Here is a 23,307-nt window from a genome sequence, read left to right as displayed (position 1 = left end):
TAATTAATTTGTTATTAAAAATATTTTAATTTCTCTTTCCTCATGAACGTGGAGTAAGCAGTTTCACGTGTCCCCTCACACTTTTTTAAGTTTTTTTTTTTTAATATAAAATTTAAAAATATTATTGAAACTTTAGAAAGTTTATGGCATCAACAATTTTTATGGATATTTTTATATATATATGATTGTTAGGCGAATACGACTCCCCACAATAGTATGATATTGTCTACTTTAAACAGAAACTCTCCTGTCTTTGATTTGGGTTTCTCCAAAATGCCTCATCAAATGGAGAAAAAATATTATTTGTTTATAAACTTATGATCATTCTTTAAATTAGTCGACGTGGGACTTTGATTGTCAACGATCATTATCCTACAAAAGAAAAAAGAAAAAGGAAAAAAAAAGAAGCGATAATTAGTGATTATAGCGGTAAATTTGATGATGAACAATGAGAACAAAGATTTGGCTCACTGCATTTTTCAACGCCTGTTTCTTTACTTTTACCTAAAGCATTTTTCGCAATCATTTTAATTATTTTATCTATTTTTGTCAAGGATTTTAAAAAATATATATATATGAATAAATAGAACAGTGAAAACATTAAATAATAAATATTACCTCTTTGGGATAAAAATAGTTAATCATAAAAGAATTTGAGACAAAGATTCCAGGAAGCTACGGAAAAGATTTTTTATTTTTTGACACATTTTCCAATGGTAAAAAAAAAAAGTAAAAACTGTCGCGTCAGTTTCTTCCCTCTTTTGACCGCCTCGGTGACTCTCTCTTAAAATGGGTGTTATTTAGTACTACTATAAATATATTTTATTAAGAATCAAACTGGAACTTTATTTTATAATTTTAATTCATGTTTTTTTTTTTTTAAATATTTGTTTGGGTTGAACTAAAGAAATTAGTTGGATTATATTTTAGGTTACAATAACTAATCATTATTTGTAATGGAAAAATGTTTTCATTCTAAAATTTATGTAATTAAAGAGGAAAATTAGAGGAATGGCATGCTCTATAGGATGCACGCAAAAACAAGACAATATTTTTCGTTGGAATTATGTTTTGGAATTTTTTATTTATTTATTTGTTTTTTAAGAATATTTGGATTTTATAGATCTAGTTTATGCTAAATCTGAAACTGTCAATTGCTAAAATGGGATCCACGTCAACTACACAAACACACCCACGTGACATTATCCAAAAAATAAAAAAAATAGAAAAATCTCCATGTGATATTGTTGCCCTTTCCATTTCTATTTAGAAGAATTTACATCTAAATAAAAAATGAAGAAAATAGTCGTAGATTAGATTTTTCTATTAGCTAAACGAGGCTTTGCTTGCTTTATATAAATTTATATATATATCGAAGGAATATAGGTATTGGTATTTGATATTATAATTTTTTTTTAAAATGCTTTCTTATTCTTAAAAAAAATATTTTAAAACTTTTCTCATTCCAGTCAAACCACTAATTTATAAAATTATTACCATTTTCTATAATCTTTAGTTTAATTTATTTTTTAGTTGATCATAAGGTTAAATATTTTAATCTTGAATATTATGTATATACATATATGTTTCAATTTAGGGTACAGAAATTGAGTTCACATAACTAGATTGTATAATGTCTTAAGCACAAAATAATGTCTCAAGGGTCATTGTCATATGAGAAACTAAGCACCAAAGCTCTTAAAATTATTTTCTTATTTTATATTTTTGGCGATAGAGATGTGAGTAACTGTGGTTCAAAGACCTAGACCTCCCTCAGTTTCTCTAGTCTTATCAAACTATCTTTTATTACTTTAAATATAGGACAAAAAATAAATAATAAAGACTTCAAAAGAATCCGATGACCCACAGGTTACGATCAACCCAAACTGTGGTTTGAGTTGAATTATACCTTTTTTAAGTTGAATTTGGTTTCAATAAATAAAAATTTAAGCTTGAATTATATTCAACTTTATTAATTAAAAAATATATATTTTTTTTCCTATTATGTATTTATATTATATTATATTATTTTATAATTTTATGATTTTTTTATTATTTATTCTGTAGTCAAAAATAAATTTTAACTATTTGAAATGCAATTAAATCTATTTTCAAATTGAGTGGTAAATTCTAATTAAATATTTAAGAATAAATGAATAAATAATATATGAACTAACATAATACAAACCTAAATAACTGAAATCAATCCAACCTAAGAAATGTATAGTTTGGTTGAGCTGAGTTGAATTCATGATTGAACTTGTTTAATAAATAAATAAAAAAATACAAGATCAATATCCCTAAAAAAATATAAATATTTTAATCTTTATTCAATTACGAATTTATAAACACTATTTTTACAAATAAACTTATTTATTTTCGCGTAATTCTACCCATACTTTAAAAACCAAACTAACTTTTTTATAAAAAAAAAGAAAAGTTTTGATTGAGAATTCAAATAGTTTTAGATTCGAGTGAAAATAGACACGAATTTCAAAAAGTAGAACTGAAATCGCTATCAAATTCGAAAACAAAATCGCTATAGAAAGCATTGAGGCGAAGTTGTGTGGGGTCAAATTTGAAAGTATGAGGCAAGAAAAATGGGCCAAAATCATTATAGTAAAGATTGATTTAGGCCTAAAAAGGAACAGTAAAGGCAATAATGGTGGCTCCAACCCCAACCCCAACCCCAACCCGTTTGAGTTTGTTGTTTTCATACAATACAACCATAATTCTCCTCTCTCTTCCATTCCTCACACCTTTCTTCAGGTGCATGCTACCACTTTCTCTTAGATTTAAACTCTATTTCTAATTTTTCTTATAATTTTTGTAATGTAATGATCATAAAATGATATGATGTGATATGAATATTGGATAGTAAGATTTTGCATATTTCTGATAATGGAGTGTCAAAATCAAAGGCAGTTCAGAAATTGGGGTACACCAAAAAGTTATTTTGACCAAAGAAAAGATCCAAAAACCTTGATGGGTAAGTGACTGATGGATGCCTCTGTTTGTACAACACAAGAACCAAGTAATCTCAAACTCTGGTTTGGAAGACAGAACATGAGGTTCAGATGAGTTCAACCTTTTAAAATCTTCTTTTTCTTTTAAATTCTTTAACTTTCCTCCAGATCTTAAATTGCGAGGCTTTTCTTTCTAAAGCCGATCTAAAACAGGGAGATAGAAAATGGGCAGATAACAAAAAAGATATGCTCGATGATTCTGGAGGAGGCTTTATCCTTTTCTATGATTGTATGAAATGAATGTCTATAAAAAAAAAAAGGTCATCATACCCACTTTTGGGCTTGCCAACTAGTCCTTAAATTGAGGGAAAAGTGCTAAATGCAACAAACAAACTCATTACCAACAAAGCCTAAATCAGAAAGGGCAGCTGACATCAAAATAAAGTTTTGGAGTCTACCAATTATTACCATTCATAGAGAGAAAGAGAAAGGGAAAAAAGCGAGAAGAAAAGGAATGCCCAAATAAATATTTTAACATACCTTTGTGTGTGCCAAAGAAGGATGGTCACATTCAAATTGCCATTGAGACAACTCATCATCACACTCTTCACACCATCTATCTGCAAGAATGTTGTGAGTCAATTTTGGCACATAATCACTCAACATAGGGAAGGCGCAAACCAATCAAGACAGTCAATTATTGCAAGTGGGAATATTGTAAAGAATTGCACAACAATATTAAAAAGAAAGAAACATGCTGGAAGTTGCTTGTTAGGGAGAGGCACATGGCTGCATAATGAAGGCCTCCCACTCCCACTACCATTACCACTCAGTCTCTGTTGCAACCACCAAACGCTACTGCTAGTTTGTGGTGAGTCAACTTGGTAACATTTACATGTTCTCGGATTGGCCAATGAAACTCATAGATCATGTCATGGGAGCTATCCAACCATTGGACCAAGTTCTTTAATTTGCTTGTTCATTAGTTATGATCACCCCCTCCCTGCCCCTCCTAAAAAGAGAGCAAACTAATCATCTTGGTAGTTTTATGATCTTGGTACACGTTATAGGTTCAAATCATCATAACCATATTCTAAACAATTAAATCTCTCATAAATTTCCTAATGCGTACTATGGTAAGGTAAAAATTGGGGCTAATGTTGATAGAATTAGTCCAAAGGCAAAAATCTAGCTCAAAAGCTCACAATTATCCACGATGAACTCAACTTCTTTCTTATATCCCATACAGTACGGTTCAGAATGCAGGGGTGTTCATAGCTTCATAGTAATTTAATGATGAGCCATCTATAGACAGTAAATACAGTTTCCTGGTTTTTCAACAGAAAGCTCTATTGTTACTACTTTTGGGAGATGTTAATTAATCGATAGAATAAAACTCAGGTGGGATGGGATTCATGTCCAGACTTCACAAAGCTGGATCTATGAAGCGCTAGCAATGGATTTTAAATGAATAGTCATTTGCTGTTTTTTGCAAAGGCAACCGATTGAAGATCATGAAAACAATAACTTAATAGAATATAGAAACACCAAATCTAGAGTAGCATCAATGATTCTAATGTTAGTCACCTATAGAAAGTGTAGCATGCCACCTTACTTTTTTCCGAAATGCTAATGAGTATTTCTGTATACATGGAAAGTCAACCAGCCGAAGCTAAAAGAAAATGTGAAAGCATGAATGTTCCATAACATTTACAAAGCCTTCAAATTACCATGAAAAAAGTAACTTGTAATAAAATGATGAAGTCTAGCATTGTCTGTCATGTTATGTCTCTACTACTACAAATAAGTCTTTGGAGAAAAAAGGGGAAATGAAAAGGAAAAAGAGGCAGAGGAGGCAAATTACTTTAATGCATGAGAAAGATGTATATGCGAATTAGTTAAAAAAAGATGTGGGTGTTTAAAAGCAAGGCTAATAATACGTACCATGCACGGTGAATGCAAGTGGTAAGTCGCATGGCTCTACACCAAAGGCTACCTACAAGGCTACAACAATGTCTAAATGTAAGGATATAAATGGAACAAGACAAATCATCCCAATTAGTATGCCAATGTTCTGTTTGGCTTCCCATTGACACCATAATTGTGTAGAAAATACCATTGAGAAGTCTGGAAATGTTGTTGAGCTGGCTAACGCTATTTTCAGGCGGAAAAAAGTTGGAAAGTAGAAAATAAAAGAAAGGTATGCATATTTGTCCAGGGAGGAAAAGAATTCAAGGTGCAGCTGCACAAAATGAACACGAGCTCATGAAATGCAACTTTTAATAAATATTATAGACCCAAGAGATCAATTCATCAACTCAAGTTGCAGCAATTTCATAGCATCACAAGCTTTTCTTTGATCACAAAAACAATTAACCACGGTACTCCACATTTCTCTCTCAGGGATACATCCATTAATCACCATCTCATCCAGAATTCTAGAAATTTTAAGAAGATCCCTTTTGTTACAGAAGCACTTTAACAACGAATCGAAAGTATCAACAGTGAGACTAATACCACGTGTCAGGACACTGAGATATAACTGAAATGCACGATTTGAGTCATTGACAGTGCAGAGACCGTGAATTACTCTGTTATGTGTCCTGACATGAAGGCTCCATGTTACTCTATTAGGTGTAATCCCACAAAGGACCATCTCATCCAAGAAGTTTGCAGCTTCTTGGAATCTGCAAACATCACAGAGGCAATTCACTATTTTCCCATACAATCCGGCATCTGGTGTCAAACCTTGAAGTTTCATTCTGTCAAGAATCTCTAACGCTTCATTTAGTTTTCCTTCCTTACAAAGTCCATTAATCAATGTGCTATAACTGATCATGTTGGGCCTCAAGCGTTTTTGGACCATCAGCTCCAAGAGGTCTCTAGCTCGCAAAGAATGACCAGCCTTGCAAAATCCATCCATTAGAGAACTGTAAGTAAATACATTAGGTTCAATACCCTTGCTCATCATATCTTCAAGTAAGTCCATTGCTTCATCCACATTGTTCAACTGACACAGACCATGTATCATTGAAGTATAGGTGATGACTGAAGGTGAACAACCTTTTTTTTCCATCTCTTGCAATAATTCCTTTGCTTCAACAATGTTTCCAAATCTACATAACCCATTGATCAAAGTCCCATAAGTATATGAATCAGGTTCACACCCCTGATTAGACATTTCACGAAACATGTTCATAGCTTTATCCATGGTTCCACTATTCTTACAGAGGGCTTTGATTAGAACATTAAGAGAAGCTACAGTAGGAGGAATACCCACTTTTCTCATATACCTGTAAAATCTAAACGCCAAATTTAATTGATTTTCTTCAACAAGAATGGCAAACACTGAAATGTAAGATTTCTCTGTAGGCTTGCAATGGAAATCCTGCATTTTATGGAAAACTCTAATGGAATCCAATGGCCTATGGATACGACCATAAGCCCTACAAATAGAAAGAAATATATCCTCAGTGACATCAAATTTCTCTTCCTTCATCCTATCAAGAAGTGTTTCTGCTAACCTGAACTGGTTTGCGGAAACTAACTTCCTAATCATGAGCCTAAAAGTATTGAGATCATGCTTAAAACCATTTGTATACTCGGCTGTTGCAGAGTCAAATATGAGAAGTGCCTTGTTTATGTCTCGTTCCGCTTGGATTAGCTGTTCAACATGAGCAGGTGTAACTGTTTTTGCCCATTTAAACATAGCTTTACTGCCCATTGTTCCTCTCTTTCTTAAAGCATCAGACTTTCTAACTTCCGATTGAGAACCTGAACACATGAATCTTTTTCAATATTTTCAAGTTCATAGTTTCACATGCAAAGATATAATCGTAGTGCATATAAATTCTTCGAAGTTTGAAGTTCATTAAAAGATGACAACAGATGCATCCAACCAATGATTCACACCACCAACGTTTTATTGTTTTAGGGAATAGAATACAACGTGCATTATTACCACACTGTACATTAAGCATTAGCATTTCAGAACGTATCAAGTTTCTTGACCATTAATGAAGGAAACATTTGCTACTATAAGTAGTAAAACACCCGGGAAAAGAATTACAAATGGGGATAAATTTGTTTAGTTCTCAGACTAACCGGATGGAAACTCACACTTTATGAAACTAGCGAATGAATATTTTATTGAAGTAAAACCACAGAAATATCAATAAATAACCGGGAATCAAAGCTTTGCTCCCTTGTACTGGGGGCACCCACGCCCACTCCAAGGCATCTTATGTTTATTCTTGTAACGCTCCATACCAAGGGTTCGAGCTAAGATTTGAAATTTGGATTCGACATCTAATAACTCCGACGTTCTCCTGCATCCCTTGCGATTTGAGCACGTTACCGACTTATCTTGAACTACTTTTAAGAATGAGGACTATACCCACAAACTAACACGGGTTCTTTAAGTATGCTTTGTCCTCACTCACATGTTTTCAAAGAAAATTCCTAAAAGATCACCCAATATAGAATTGTTTTTAGCCAGACACTCTTAACTTTGGATTCATATGATTGAACCACCGAAAAGGAATGTGCACTTGTTGGTATAGGTAGTAACTATATTCTTTTAAACATTTCTTATCCATCATATCCTTATGATCAAACTCATTTAGGTGTGGTATTTGGTTCATTTATGTACCTCTCCTTTACTCGGGCATCACAACTTAAAAAAAAATAAAACAATATAGTTAGTCTATCCCACAACTGCACTATCTCAGAAGTCATCTTAGCCTGCAAAATACAAACCGATCACTCCACTGTTGAGTAAGTCTACCTGTTTTGGTTTTCATTTCTATAGAACCTTTTTAATTGAGAAATTAATAGGTTAGCTTCACTTTCCATAATTTAAAGGGTCAGGCTTTGGGCGTAGCAAGCCATGGTCGAGTATAGTCTTTGAGCCCTACGGTGGTTTCTCTCTCAATTGATTTCGTCCCAATCTCCTTCTCTCCCATTCTCTTTCTCTAAGCATTGGAAATATTTCATCCCACAAACAAGTTAGCTCTCGTCTTGGCTTGTTGCACTTGGTAGGATTAATACCCTCAAATACATTCAAAGTCCTAAGCTTTTGTCCTTGGCCCCAACTGGTGTATTTTGCCCTTGAACGGCCTGTTTCTAGGTTTGCTCTGTTAGACTATTGTTCCCGTTTCTAATGTTCGCTTTGTTCATCTCCTTCCTGTTTCTGATATTCGTTTTTGCCTTCATAATATCACGTAAATTTTTTACTATTCAGCTTAAATTTCTACATCAAACTCTTAACCCATACATTTTCCCGCAAACTCGGTCATTGCAGTCCAACCAATCCAAAACTGTCGCACACAAACTAGTATCAGAATCTATTTTCTTCTTCCATAGAACTAGATAAAAATCTGAAAAATAATCATTTCCCAACATTTTTCATCTGTTATTTCCTACAGCCCATACAGAAATTTTCGTACAGAAGAGGGGGCGTACCTGTCTACGGGATGCAGATCTGGATTTGGCTAGAGTGAAGTGAGAGATTGATAGATGCAGTAGCAGGGGAGAGGTAAAGAACCTCCAGCAAAGGCAATGGCTGAACTCTGAATCAGGTAGACGTTGAAAGGCTGCAGAAGCAGCAGCGTTTCGTAGGGCGGCAAGGTGATGGCAAAAATCCCGGTCGATAAATGTCACAGAGCCTTAGGTTATAAATTCTTCAAAATAGAAAAATAATAATAATAGACCAGCAATTCTACCAAAAAAAATATTTTATATTTCAATTAAATAAAAAATAAATATGGAGAAATTTTCGAAATTTATATTATAATAATATAAAATATCGTATAAAAATACATAGATTTAACCAATTTAAGAAATTCTTTAGACCACGTGGCTCCACGGGATTCGTAAGATGGACAGATCAACGGCCTCATCGACGTGTCAAAATACACGAGATGTGCAACTGTTTATTGATCTAGCAAAACCATAAAATACTGACACGTGTACAATTGATTCGGTCTAAAAGTCAACAACCTTTCCCAAATTATCTTTTTTTTTTTTAGTACGAACATTTTTTTTAAAGTTAATTATGCTGTGAATCATTATATTATCTCCAGAATTCACTGATTCAGCCATTTCGATCCGGCAACCGAGCTTCAATTTCTGAAATGTCTGCATTGTCGTTACCGATTATCGGAGCTCCGGTTCGATCAAGCCTTTCCCTCTCGTCCCCCACCATTCTCTTTCCCCCGTTTTCAGTTCGCGCCAAGAATTTATCTTCGCGTTTCTTCATATGTCAGGCCTCTAATGGAACTAATCCCACTAGTGAGACTGTTTTCGCAGTGCCAACAATATCAGTTGACAACTCTGAGGAGGATGAGTCCACCTCATTCGTGATTCGGGCCCGCAATCGAATCGGTCTCCTTCAGGTGATCACCAGGGTTTTCAAGGTCCTCGGCTTGCGCATTGACAAGGCTACTGTGGAGTTCGAGGGTGACTATTTCACCAAGACGTTCTTTGTAAGCGATTCGCATGGCAATAAGATTGAAAATCTGGAGAGCATTGATAGGATCAAGAAGGCACTGATGGACGCAATCGGTGGCGAAGACTTGACGATCTCCACCGGACCTGCCACTCGTGGCATTGTGGTGAGAAAGCCTGGGTTGTTGTCTTCCTCACTGGATCGGACAGCGAAGGCGGAAAGAATGTTTGAGTTGATGGACGGGTTCTTGAAAAATGATCCAGTTAGCCTTCAAAAGGATATTCTCGATCACGTTGAGTACACAGTTGCCCGGTCTCGCTTTAGTTTTGATGATTTTGAAGCCTACCAGGTAATTCCGTTTAGCTTATTTTAAATTCCAAACAAAAAGATTTTCGAGTACTCAATTCAAGAATGGGTACAAGATGTAGCGATTTTCTTGAACCGGAGTAGAATGCGCCTACTTCTGGAACAAATAGATTCCTGTTGTTTAGACATGTAATCATGTGAAACTTCACAGATTTGACATTCTCTTGGAGAAACGATAAGCTGTAAGCTTTGACCCACGAGTTGATAAGCAAATTGGAGTTCGGAAAAATATTTTGGATGTATCATTGAATCTGCTCATGGCTGCCATTGTATAGAATGACAAGGTGCTAGTTGAACAATCTTAGGAAAAGATTGTACAATTACTCAGGCTTGACCCACAATTTTCTCTACCATGTTTCTGAGTTGATGTGTGATCGATTTTATTTCCTTCAACATGTCAAGGTCTAGTCTGACATACATATCGAACCTCCCTTTATAGAAACAAATGAAATTTCAAAGGCAACGAAGTTCTGAAAACATAAAAATAAAACTACAGATATCACACATTCAAAAAAGTTTTAATTTAGTAAGTTCAATACAAGAATGCTCAAGAAAATTATGTATCATCGACAGTTCTAATATATTTCTCCATATGTCATATTCTTATGACGTATTAAAAAAAACATATTTATTCTAGTATTGATTTCAAACCCTCTAATTTGTTAAAATATCAATGAAAATATTGGCATGTAAATTTGACTCCATGGATCTTGTGTTGCGACCTTTTCCTTGAATAATTAACAGGGTATTGTTGTAAGAAAAGCATCAAAATCATGAGTAATGTTGTCATAGTTTTGGCAAATTGTTTCAATTATTTGTACTTGAATTGACTCTTCTTTTCATCGTTATTTGATAATTAATTTTGAAAGTGGTGTTTGTAGGCTTTGTCTCATTGCATAAGAGATCGATTGATTGAACGATGGCATGATACTCAGATACACTTCAAGAGGAAAGATCCAAAGCGCGTATACTTTCTCTCACTTGAGTATCTTATGGGTATTTATGCACTTTTCTGAGTTAACAGTTTCCTTTTACAATTCCAGTGTCGTTTTCTCTATCAGAATCTGGTAATGTGACAAAAAGGTTTTCATTAAAACTAACCATGGTTTCAGCCATAAGGTCTTCTTTTAAGGACTTCTAAGAGACGTCAAATTGTGATGTTTCTTTGAAATGGAATGTAGTGTTTGCTAACTTCTCTCTGAGTTCTCTTTTTAAGTCCTTTAGTATGATGGTGTTATCTGTCAGCTGATGTTGTTAGATAACGCTTTGATCTTACTCTTGGTTACATTTAAACTGAACTAGTGCTTTGGACTTTTAGTTTGCTATCTAATCGTTACTCAATCTGGTTATATGCTCTTGAGGATCATTGTTGTTGATTTTCTCACATTTCCATCGTCTCTTCTTGTCCTTCCCCTGCTATCAGTTATTTTCTATAATTGTATTTTAGAGAACGTTCTATATTCTTGAATTGCCCTCATGTTTTTAGTCCTTACTCTTTGGTTCTTGACTATTAATGCCAATATAAAGCTTTATTTGAAACCAGGCCGTTCTTTGTCAAATAGTATTATCAACCTTGGTATCCGTGACCAATGTGCTGATGCTCTGAGCCAGCTTGGTTTTGAGATTGAAGTTCTGGCAGAACAGGTTAGTGCATACTTGGTAGTTGTCTTAATCTCTGCAATCTTAGCTTTCATGAATGGTTTAACTCAGTAGATTTCTAGTCATTTTCTTCATCTATATTATACTATATATAAATTATGGTACTGAAGAGACTTTATGTTTATTTTCATTTCCCCTTCAACTTTTTTTTAATTTTTTTATTTTTCCCGTCCTTTTTTTCAAAATGAAATGATAATGACAAACAAAACAAAATTAATTTTACTCGCATATGTTAATGGACTAGTACTAGAATGACCAGCGTATGTCTGGTTAAGCTATTACAGTGTTAAACATTCTCAGATTTTGCTGAGTTAAGTTTGGAGTTATACTAGAGATCGTGAAGACTTACTGGCTCATCATTGTCAACCTCAATCTTCCAAGTTGTGTTTTTAGCAGGGAATAGGGATGAGGTTGCTGTTGGCCTCTTCTCTTTCACCCATGGATTTAAGAATTTCCAGGCTTTTTCCTGGTTTAAATATCATATGTTGTTTCTTGTTTACCACATTTTATCGTACCCTACTTCGCTTTCTTATGCTAACTGTAACCAATGTTTCCAGGAAGGAGATGCTGCCCTTGGCAATGGTGGCCTTGCTCGACTTTCTGCATGTCAAATGGATTCTTTGGCAACTATGGACTTTCCAGCTTGGGGGTATTACACCTTGAGATAAAATTCTAGAATTTCATGTATATGAGTAATTATAATTATCTTCATACCCATAGTACAGTATCAACTGCAGTTGAGTATATAAGAGTGAATTTGTAATTGCACTCGATCTTCAATATTCTTTAGAAAGCTTTTGAACTCCTTGTCCTCTATGTAGTATGATGAAGTAAATTCAGCTATTATGGTTTCTATGTGTGTGAATGTGTGATACTGAAACAATGTTGTTTCTATTTCTAGCTATGGACTACGATACCAATATGGATTGTTTCGTCAAGTCATACTAGATGGCTTTCAGCACGAACAGCCTGATTATTGGTTGAACTTCGGGAATCCTTGGGAGATAGAGAGAGTTCATGTAACATATCCCGTCAAGGTTTGCGAATGTCACATGTCCCATATTTTTGAAGCTTTCCTCTTTTTGTATGTCTGAAATTTGCATAAAATTTCCAACTTACTGTACGTGATGCTGGTTTAGTTCTATGGTACCGTTGAAGAGGACATTTCGAATGGTGAGAAGTACAAAGTTTGGATCCCTGGTGAAATGGTAAGAAACGTCATTCCTATTTCAGGAGTTCTGTGTTGTTTATTTAATGCCTTTTCCTAGTTTCTTCTTGAGACAACTAATCGTAGACTTTTGAAAACTACACCCTAAGTTGAAGGACTCTCAAAACTATATCAGCTGAGTTGTCTGTCTCAATTATTTTAGGTTGAAGCAGTAGCCTATGACAATCCTATACCTGGTTATGGGACAAGGAATACCATTACTCTCCGCCTTTGGGCCGCCAAACCAAGTAATCAGCATGATATGGTAATTACTTAACACCAATATCCTATTGAAATAATTCCAATGTATATCTAGTATCATACGTATGAAAAACTCAGCTTTCACATTGTTTAGCTGCATATATTCTTCATTGCATCATAAAAATATGAGCTCTTTCCCAATAATGAAGATATAACAGTTTATTATACTCCATTGGGCAGCTGTTTTGGAATCTTTTATTCATCTCTGTTAAAAAAATGGCCTAATGCTGCAGAACAATGTAATTTCCAGGAAGCATATAATACTGGGGATTATATTGATGCTGTGGTAACTAGGCAAAGGGCAGAAACAATTAGCAGTATTTTGTACCCAGATGACCGTTCTCATCAGGTTGGTTTGATTTTGATTTACGTTTATCATATCTTTTTTATACTATTGTTATACTACTCAATTATAGAGAGAACCAAGACATTGATGCTATTAGATGTGCATTTTTTTTTTCTTGACATTATTAGTGCTTGCAATTAGTTTTTTCTTGTAATTTAATTCATTACATGCTCTAGTGCTCCTCCATTGTTTATATGTTCACTCTATCAGCTTTTGTCTTTCAGGGTAAGGAACTGAGACTGAAGCAACAATATTTCTTTGTCTCGGCATCCTTACAAGACATCATTCGCAGGTTTAAAGATGGTCATAAGGACTTAAATCAGTTTCCTGACAAGGTTATAATTCCAGTAGTTACTTTAGCTGTTGAGATTTCCTTCCATTTCTTTGAAAGACAAATTATAAAACCGAAGGGATTAACATGCTTGTTTTGAATTAAATAAATTATTTTCATTTTTAATTATTTTCTATCTTGTTTGAGAAGATATGTGATTTTAATTAACTGGTACACGGAGCCCAATATGCAATTGAATGGGATTTCTCCTGGTACTAGTAACAGATATACATTCTTGGAATTTAATGAACCAGTCTACTATGTGTATGTTAAAATTGGAGGTGGAGTACAATTAATTTTGTATTTAAATTGGTTGAGACCTGCCTCCAATTGTTCAAGAAGCGTATTACTCTCCACTTTTTGAATTATTCCTCTTAGGTTGTTATTGGATACTGCCATATCTCTTCCCTCTAGCCTCCCAGCATATGTTCTCCTCTTAATTTCTTTAATAGACTTGTCTTTTTGTATTTTTAACTGACTCCTTGACCAAGCACCCTCCCTGAAATTGGAATTCTCAGGTTTTTGGTTTTTAGTTTTTCCCGACATAACGATTAGAGTCTGATGATCGAAGAGTTTGTCCTCCATCTACCATTTTGGGAGAGGGGTCGTTTCTTATGGCAAGCTGTTGTGTGCACCGTAGTGTAGGGGCTGTGGGCGAGAGGAGCAATTGAATCTTTAGAGGGTGGAGCTGGATAGGGTCATTTGCTAAGGTCATGTTTTACTTTGGGCATCAATGTCAAATTCTTTTTGCAATCATACTTTGTCTCGTTTTGGTTAACTAGAGTCCCTTCCTATAGCAGGTCTCCTTTCTTTTCTGAACTTGATTTTATTAGATACCCTTCTATTCTTTTCTTTTTTTCTCAATGAAAGTGTGGTTCATTATATTTTCTTTTAAGTGTTGTGCCCACTTTACGTTTGTCATTTTCTAGCAAACACAGAATTAGTAGCCAGCTTTACATTTCCATAAACTGTGCCTACTTCTATGTATTAGGTTGCTCTGCAACTGAACGATACTCATCCGGCTCTTGCAATACCTGAGGTCATGCGAATACTTGTTGATGAAGAACGTCTTGGCTGGAATAAAGCATTTGACATAACATGCAAAATCTTTTCATTCACAACTCACACAGTATTAGCTGAAGCGCTGGAGAAGATCCCTGTTGATCTGCTTGAAAGTCTTCTCCCACGGCATTTACAAGTATGTTCTGATCATCGTTGCTTGAAAGTCTTCTTGTCCTTTGTATTCCTAGTGTTGTCTTAATTTTTTTCAACCACTTTCTTCTTATAATATCTCTTATACTTAATTTAAGCTAAATAAATTTTCACAAGCTTACGGGGCGTTGTTCTTGTTAGATTATATATGACATAAACTCGTATTTCATGGAGGAGTTGAAGAGAAGGATTGGTTTAGACTACAATAGGCTGTCCCGGATGTCAATTGTGGAGGAAGGTGCTGTGAAGGTACTGCTAAACCCATCACAGTTCTCTATTGTGATGAAGTTTTCATTGTCGGTTTTCACATATTTTTTCTGATTGTTTGGATCGTGTTATTGAAGAATGTTGCAAAGTTATTATTTTTCATATTACAGAGTATTCGTATGGCAAACCTGTCAATTTTTTGTTCCCATACTGTGAATGGCGTATCCAGATTACATTCGGAATTATTACAAACAAGGGTATTTAAGGTATTGCAAACTTCATCAGCTTTTAAGAGACTTGATGCTCGGCTGTAAGGCTATAGAGTTGACATCTGAACATCTTTGCAGGACTTCTATGAGATGTGGCCAGAAAAATTTCAGTGCAAAACAAATGGAGTAACCCAGGTAGATTGTAGTGATCTGGCAAATATGTTGGGATGTGTCTGATCATTTCTTTCTTTATTGTTCAGTATGATTGGGGGTCTGGCAAACATGATGAATGCACCTATTTCACTTTTCTTTAGCGAATTAAATATGAGCAAAACTATTTATTAACTATATCAAATAAAACTATTGGCTGTGTATGCCACGTATTCCAATAGTTTTGGGATCTTCCATATTTTCCCTGGTCATGAAGATTGGTTTTGAGTCATAATTTTACTTACGTCCTAAGAAATATAATGCTCCTTTGATGTCATCTTGATTATTAAGGTCATAGATATGCTTGTTTGGTTATTTGTTCACCACCATAAGTTCATATATTCCACGTGTATTTGGAAAAATCCTTGTTTCTCTCTTTCTTGTTTTTTGTTTGCTGAGAAGATTTCAAATTGGATTCCATGAAAGTGCTTGACTAATCTGTTCGATGACTGATTTCCTCAGCGTCGCTGGATTGTGGTAAGCAATCCTAGTTTATGTGCTCTCATCTCAAAATGGCTTGGGACAGAGTCTTGGATACGTGATATTGACCTTCTAATGGGCTTGCGTGAATATGCCGCTGATATTTCCCTGCATCAAGAATGGCAAATGGTAATTTATTACCCTCATTCTCTCGAAGTTGGATTGACTACCTGTTATGGATGTTGGGTCTCATTCTTGTAGCGTGAACTTTTAGGTGCGGAAGATAAATAAAATGAGGCTTGCTGAATACATTGAAGCAACAAGTGGCCTCAAGGTGGGCAGATATTCCATATTTTATCTCTAATCTCTACTTGCTTGTATTTAGTCTTCTTTATCACGTGTTGCTGTATTATTGTGGTAATACCTCGACTCTTGACTAATGCAGGTCAGTTTAGATGCAATGTTCGATGTGCAGATAAAAAGGATACATGAGTACAAAAGACAGCTGCTGAATATAATAGGCATCATCCATAGATATGACTGCATAAAGGTAGATTGGAACTGTGATAGTTTACCTTCTTTTTTTATTGGAGAAGACGGAATGCCATGTCAGTTTTAAGGACTTATCTTCAGCAATCTCATAAATTCCATGCCTTCGGTCTCCTTATTTTATTTTCACTGTTATGGAACTTATACATTGGTCACCACTTATTTGCTTATTGCAGAATATGTCAAAGGATGACCGGAAGAAAGTAGTACCTCGCATCTGCATAATTGGAGGAAAGGCTGCTCCTGGTTATGAAATGGCAAAGAAGATCATCAAACTTTGTCATGCTGTAGCAGAAAAGATCAATAACGACAGTGACATAGGGGATCTTCTAAAACTGGTAAAAAGCTTTTCTATGATCTTCTAAAAGATTAATAACGTCAGTCACATATCTCAAGTCTTCTGCTAGCTCAATCCTCTATCTTGTAGATGTGCAATAGTTATGTGTCTTCTGCTAGCTCAATCCTCTATCTTGTAAACGACCAATAGTTATGTGTCTTTACAAATACCTCCTACGCTTCAACTGACTTTCACCTCTACGACTTTTGAAATAATGCAGGTCTTTATTCCTGATTACAATGTATCCGTTGCTGAAATGATAATACCTGGTGCCGATCTTTCGCAGCACATAAGGTTGGTTGATTTTCTTTTGATAGAAAACGGAACTTTTATGAAGAGAAACAGGAGAACATTGGTCACATAATAATCACAAACTAGAAAAACCATACAGGGGTGAAAACGAAGGCACCCCGTTGCAAGTATTCTTCCAATGATCTACAATAAGAAATGCAGGAATACATTACTTCTGTACAAAAATAATGAAATAGTTAGTCGTGCGACTGTATCAATGAACTTAACGATTTTAAGTTTTAATAATTTAAAGAATGCGTACATGAAAAAACTGATAATGTGGCTCAAATTAAATTCAAAGGAATTTCTATCCTGAGTTTGTCACCGAAAAAGTCCCATCTCTTTCATAACTGAAGTATATACAAATACCTCCACGAAGCTTTAATTTCTTCTTCATCTTCTTTGGTGCATAAGATGCAATAAATTTTGATGTAGTACTGCTGGACATGAGGCATCAGGCACTGGTTGCATGAAGTTTCTTATGAATGGCTGTTTATTATTAGCTACAGCAGATGGATCTACGGTTGAAATAATTGAAGAAATAGGGGAAGACAATATGGTGAGTTATCTTTCTCATAGTTTATAGCTTAACTAGAGGTTCTTAATTAAACTTTATCTATATTGAAAAGTTTCTCACCCAATCATCCTGCTTTTAGGAAATTGTTGGTTCTTGCAGTCAATGAATCAAGCTAGGAAAATGTTTAAATAACTGGAAATTAATGCCTCTGTTGAAGTAGTTGTATAATCATTTCATACCATCTTTTTTCATAGCAATTATTTTCCAAATGCAAATTACAGTCTCACATTATCTCCGTGTTGTTAGGTTATCAAAATCTTCTATCACGTCTCTAAGTTGTCTTAGCGTTAGAGAGAAATGGAACTGATATGCCTCTCAAAACTGGTCTAGAATCTTGATAAGTACAGTAGCACCTTGTTTTTTCCATCTGCTATTGGGATGTTTGATCTTTCTCTTTTTGCATGATTAAGTCAATCTTACCCATACGAGTCATCTCCAAGAATTTTATGAAGGCTGACTGCCATTCCCACACACCATCGCATCTGGAAATAGAAACTATCTTTTATAAAAGTTTTGGCTTTTCAGATGTCAGAAACCTTGAGTGCACTAAGTTTATGTCAGGAAATAAGGATTTACGATAGTTCCAATTTATTTGGTTCAGTTTTTATTTGGAGCAAAGGTGCATGAAGTTGCAACATTGCGTGAAAAAGGAACGACAATTAAGGTGCCTCTACAATTTGCTCGTGTTGTGAGGTATACATACAATCTCTCTCAACTGTTATGATCCACTGGGGAATGCACAATGAGCTTACCGTCCTCAATTTTTAGAATCCTTTTTTTATGTTTTCTGTAATGCTTTGCTTTTAAGAATGGTTCGGGATGGTTACTTCGGCTTCCAAGACTACTTCCAATCGTTATGCGACACTGTCGAGGGCAGCGACGATTATTATCTCCTTGGTGCCGATTTCGAAAGCTATTTAGAGGCACAGGTATTCCTTTGGTGTTCAATAGGCTTTTCCTCGTAATTTGTTTTACAATGATATAATGATCAATTGCATTCTACCCCAGGCAGCGGCAGATAAAGCATTTGTTGATCAAAAGAAATGGACACAGATGAGCATCCTCAGCACTGCTGGTTCGGGTAGGTTCAGCAGTGACAGGACCATCCAAGATTATGCAGAGCAGACATGGGGAATTGAGCCTTGTAGATGCCCTTTATGATCAGATCACTTTCTGAAAGAAGCAAGGAAAGTTACCATCATGGAGAAACGCATCGACCCAACTTTCTGTGCACTGCACAGAGAAGAACCCATTACGACGTTATTGAGTCTCATGCTTTCCATCTGCCCCAATAATGTGACCTCAGAATCTAACTCCAGAGGGAGAGATTGTTTCTCTCACTTCTCAATCTTAGAAACACGGAGTTCATTTTCTAACTTGTTCCATTTAGGATCCATTTTATAATTATTTGATTTTTTAATAAAGAAAATCAAGCTCAAAAAATGGTGTAATGCTCATAAATGATTTTTTTTTAAAATGCTCATAAATGATTTTTTTTTAAAATGCTCATAAATGAGAGTATGATACTTGAAAAGAGTGGAAAAAGATTGAATGAATAGAAAAGAGAAACAAAAAAAAAGATTGATATTTAAGAAATTGTTCAGTATAGATGAATGTGGTGTAATGAATTATCTTCATCTATGTATTAATAGTAAAAAAAAAAAAAAAAAAAAAAAAAAAAAAATTAGGTTGAAGATGGTAATGATATTTTTGTAAGTTCTCGGGATATCTTTAGGATAAATTATGAACAGTTTCATCACAAACTAATAGTAATTGTATTTTTAGCTTTTTTCTTACAATAATTTATCTTAAATTGATGACGGCGAAGAAATGATTCACATGCGTGAGGGAGTCTCGCGTTGCAGAAATTGCAGGCGGGTCTCTGGGTTGTGAACTCAGAAAGCTCTGCAAAAATGGCGATTTGCCCATTTAAGATCTTGTATCTCCTTCCCGCCATATTCTTACCTCTTTTCGCCGTCTGTGAAATCGCCTCGCCCGGTCGATCAAGTAACCATGGGCTGATCGACGAATTGGTGGAAAGCAAGCTCAGGATCTCTCACTTAGGTGCATACCGTTTACTGTTTTCCTTTCACATGACATTGAACTGTTTTAATTCTTGACAGGATTTAGCTCATTGTAGTTTCCGTCAATCTAGACTTCCGGCTGACGCATTTATTACATAAGTTCGCTGTGGTGTCGCTGTTTTTGTACTTACTAAAATTGAATGCAGAATCCGTTCTGGAGGAAAGCAAGCAAAATTTGACCGAGAAAAGAAATGAGCTCGAGGCGCAGGAAAAGCTAATCGAGGCTATGTCCCATAAGATTCAATACTTGGAGTCTGCTCTATCTGATATGAAGGTCTGATTCGTGCTTTGTAATGCCAGACAATGTTGCTTCACCTTTTTGTGCGTTTACAGAGATTCATCCCGTCTATTGCATTTTTCATATTCTTCGTCTGTTTATCTTACATAAGAACGTATTGGATGTATTCATTTACGGATTTTGGAGTTGGGCAGTTAGCCATTCACACCTCCGAATCTACTAAATCAATGCAAAAGTTCGTCTGATTATAGATTGAATTCTATCTTCAATTTAAGCGTTTAATTCTCAATGCACGACAATAGGTAGAAACATCAGTCAGACATCATCTAAATGCTTTATTTCTTTGAGAAAATGTCGAAGATCATCATTAAGACTGATATTAGTTTAGTTGATATGCAGAGGACAACATCAAGTGATGATGAAAGGATTGCTGCTCTGGAGGATGAGGTTTTCGTTTGCTTTTTCGTATTTAATTTTTATGCTTCTTTGGATTTTCTGATCAAGGAGCCAATTATCTGGTAAATTTTGTTGAAGCATCTTCAAAAGTTCAATTAATCCGTATAGTTGGCTTGGGCATATTAGGTACGACGTCTCTGGGCTTCATCGAGAAAGAACAACTTCGAAATTCATATTCTGAAAGCCAAGGTACAGGAAGCTGAGGAAAAACTGGAAGAGGTTACTTCACAAGTTAAGAAGGTATAAATTTCTGACCAGATTGCAACAGGTTTTTTGTTTTTTAGCCGGCATTGTGTTTGAATGTTCTGCAACATGCTCACATATGTGCCATGGAAAATGTATAAAACTAAGACGAGTGTTTTATAATTATTTTGCATGTTCGTGTGCTACAATGTACGTTATCTTTTTCATCTATACACTCCATGGTATTAACTAACTGTAATAGCCCAAGCCCATTACTAGCAGATATTGTCTGCTTTGGTCCGTTACGTATCGTCGTCAGCCTCACGGTTTTTAAAACGCGTCTTTCAGAGTTACACAACGGAACCGGTACTCATCTAGATACTGTCCTCTTTGGGATTTCCCTTCCGGGCTTCTCTCAAGGTTTTTGGGTTTTTCCTTATGGGTTTCTCCATCACGGCTAGGGGGAGGTTTCCACACCCTTGCTTTGTTCCCCTCCCGAACCATGGGATCTCACACTAACTATCATTATCATGCAATGATTAATTATAGACAATAAGTAAAGAGAAATCCTTGAACATCTGGTCATTTGTTTGAAGTTTTTCATGTTTTCCTCCCTTTTTGCATGTTAGCACAACATTGTCCACAGTCTATATAACTGAAGAAATGCGATGGATATCACTTGTTTATAATCTGGACTCTGATTGAGAATGAGTTCACTTCTTCTCTATGTAATTAATATATCTTCTGCTCAACCAACTTATATCCATTGATAAATTGTTCCTTTATGTACATATTCCTTTATTTTCCAGAAGTCTAGCATAGTATCTGAACAATGGATTCAAATTCGGCACCTCGAGCAGGCTCTTGAAATGACAAAAGTATGTTTTGCTGGAGAGGGCACAATGATTGAAAATTTTATTGTTGAGCTGCTTTGCTGATGTATTAACTAACTTTGTTGGCTTGTGTGACTAGATACGAGCTTTGAAGGTCCACCGGCAAGTTGCTCTAACCAGATGCACCTATTTGAAGGTAATTGTTGGACAACCTTGGTTGAACATTGTCTTTTCATTACTCTGGCTCACCCCGTGCATTATGGTTACCTAAACCTTCATAATGTCTTCAATCACTTCACATATTTTTCCAAATAATTTCACTTGTAAGCTTTATTGATGCTTCATCTGTATAGTTAGTCAACACGCGTTTTATCAATCAACTTCAAAAGGCGCTTCAGACATCAAACCATCATCTGTTCACCAAAGTGTCTACCTTGAGTTCCATGGTTACAGGAGCCATCCATCACTTCCAAAGAGTCTATGAGGAAGCCAAAAAGTATCACCATGAGGTGTGTGTGTGTGTGTGTGTGTGTTTGTCTACATAAACCTTAAAAGTCAATCTAATAATTCCTGCAAAGACTTATGGGAATAAAACGAATTGCACACCATATAGCTTCTTCTGAAATGTGCTGCTACCTCCATCTCTTAATCTTTGACATTTGCATTTCATTCCAGAGTAGATATTGCAGTGGAATAAGCATTGCCAATCTGAGCTATATCCCTTCGTGATAATGACTATAAACTTCGAATATTGATATCTGCAGTTACAAAGACTGATTAAACAAGAAATGGAAAGAAATGAATATGCAGCATATCTTGCCAACAGGGAATTTATTTTCTTTCTGGTAAGCCAACAAAAATCTTGATGCTTCATCTAGAACTTTTCCTACCTGTATTTTCGCCTACTTCTCGAATTTAATCATGTTTTATGGATTTTTAGGCGTCTGCTCTGGTTACCTTCCCAATTTTTGGCGCTTGGATGTTCCTCTCTTCACGATTTTCCAGGTAAAGGGTCATCCTTGAGAAAAGAGGGTATACTTCTCATTGTTTAGCTTAGCCAGGAGATAAATTTTCCAATATAAGATTATGAAATATAGTAGCAACTATTAGCATTTTAGTGACATATTGATATCTTGTGTGAAAGGTTGAGATATTTATTACATAACACTTTGTAAAATTTTACATCAAACTGAGAATGCTGCATTACAAGAACTGGCGACCATCAATTACACAGGATCTATACGATTTATAAAAGGAGGAAAGAAATGCAACCCTTTGTTGGTTTTGTAAACAGGTGGGCGATCAAATATCATAGAAAACTGTCGCACTCCAAAAAAATTGTTCAAATTCTTCCCATTCCCACCGAAGAATCACCAATGCCGTTTCTACCATTGGATACCTGAGCCTCAGGAACAAAACCTTTATCATTTTATTGACTTTCTCCTCTGGCTTGTCAATGGTTCATAGCTTAGATTGTCAATCGTTCAAACCAAGCCTCTGGCTCGTCGATTCAAACCCATTTACTGGATGATTGTTCGAATTAGGCCCTTGGCCATGGAGAGGCAAAACATAACAGCAGGACTAGCATACTTATATCTTAGGTACAGGCTCGTGGCATGGCTTAGCAAGCCATTGCCTCGTAATGCCATTCACGAGTGGCGTTATTGACACGAAGGACATCGAAATAACATTATGCGACTGAGATATGGTTAATTAAGGACCAATATCACCATCTTAACCATTATTAAGGGGTTTTTTTTTTTTCCTGGACCGTAATGCAATCAACCAAACCAAAATATCAAAACTATATCAAAACTATAACAAATTGAATCAATAATTTATTCGATAAATTCCAAACAAATCAAAGATTCAAAGTTTCACACGTGGCATTAATTGGTTTAGGGTTGGTTGGTTCCT

The 23,307-nt window shown here is 35.4% G+C and overlaps 3 protein-coding genes across 5 annotated transcripts; 2 read left to right on the top strand and 1 right to left on the bottom strand.

The window, feature by feature from the left end:
* Window positions 1–5,232: 5,232 nt before the first annotated feature.
* On the bottom strand, window positions 5,233–8,659 carry LOC111782616 (Pentatricopeptide repeat (PPR) superfamily protein). The gene is made up of 2 exons (XM_023663398.2): window positions 8,430–8,659; window positions 5,233–6,740 (listed from the first exon to the last, which is right to left on the bottom strand). The coding sequence occupies exon 2, from the start codon at window positions 6,688–6,690 to the stop codon at window positions 5,272–5,274; it is 1,419 nt and encodes a 472-aa protein (XP_023519166.1). The 5' UTR covers window positions 6,691–6,740; window positions 8,430–8,659; the 3' UTR covers window positions 5,233–5,271.
* A 426-nt stretch (window positions 8,660–9,085) lies between these two features.
* On the top strand, window positions 9,086–19,057 carry LOC111783080 (uncharacterized). The gene is made up of 22 exons (XM_023663960.2): window positions 9,086–9,763; window positions 10,662–10,776; window positions 11,324–11,424; window positions 11,997–12,088; window positions 12,341–12,476; window positions 12,579–12,647; window positions 12,810–12,911; window positions 13,158–13,256; window positions 13,478–13,588; window positions 14,576–14,782; window positions 14,938–15,045; window positions 15,174–15,269; window positions 15,351–15,407; window positions 15,885–16,031; window positions 16,117–16,176; window positions 16,288–16,392; window positions 16,568–16,729; window positions 16,949–17,022; window positions 17,455–17,578; window positions 18,198–18,289; window positions 18,405–18,525; window positions 18,605–19,057. The coding sequence occupies exons 1-22, from the start codon at window positions 9,101–9,103 to the stop codon at window positions 18,755–18,757; spliced, it is 2,994 nt and encodes a 997-aa protein (XP_023519728.2). The 5' UTR covers window positions 9,086–9,100; the 3' UTR covers window positions 18,758–19,057.
* A 293-nt stretch (window positions 19,058–19,350) lies between these two features.
* On the top strand, window positions 19,351–22,602 carry LOC111783633 (uncharacterized). 3 transcript variants are annotated; one of them, XM_087120607.1, is made up of 9 exons: window positions 19,356–19,660; window positions 19,827–19,954; window positions 20,318–20,365; window positions 20,501–20,614; window positions 21,367–21,435; window positions 21,530–21,586; window positions 21,744–21,899; window positions 22,155–22,235; window positions 22,331–22,602. In XM_087120607.1, exons 1-9 carry the CDS (start codon window positions 19,510–19,512, stop codon window positions 22,397–22,399), a joined length of 873 nt encoding a protein of 290 aa, XP_086976733.1. In that variant the 5' UTR covers window positions 19,356–19,509; the 3' UTR covers window positions 22,400–22,602. The 3 variants fall into 3 exon arrangements, with proteins under 3 accessions (XP_086976735.1, XP_086976734.1, XP_086976733.1); XM_087120609.1 differs by lacking the exon at window positions 21,744–21,899 and having other exon boundaries at window positions 19,351–19,660; XM_087120608.1 differs by lacking the exon at window positions 22,331–22,602 and having other exon boundaries at window positions 19,352–19,660; window positions 22,066–22,204.
* The last annotated feature ends 705 nt before the right edge of the window (window positions 22,603–23,307 follow it).

The sequence above is a fragment of the Cucurbita pepo genome, chromosome 20 (assembly GCF_057944985.1).
Source record: "Cucurbita pepo subsp. pepo isolate OVF chromosome 20, ASM5794498v1, whole genome shotgun sequence".
NCBI classification, from domain to species: Eukaryota; Viridiplantae; Streptophyta; class Magnoliopsida; order Cucurbitales; family Cucurbitaceae; genus Cucurbita; species Cucurbita pepo.
This window is presented reverse-complemented; position numbering and strand designations above follow the sequence as displayed.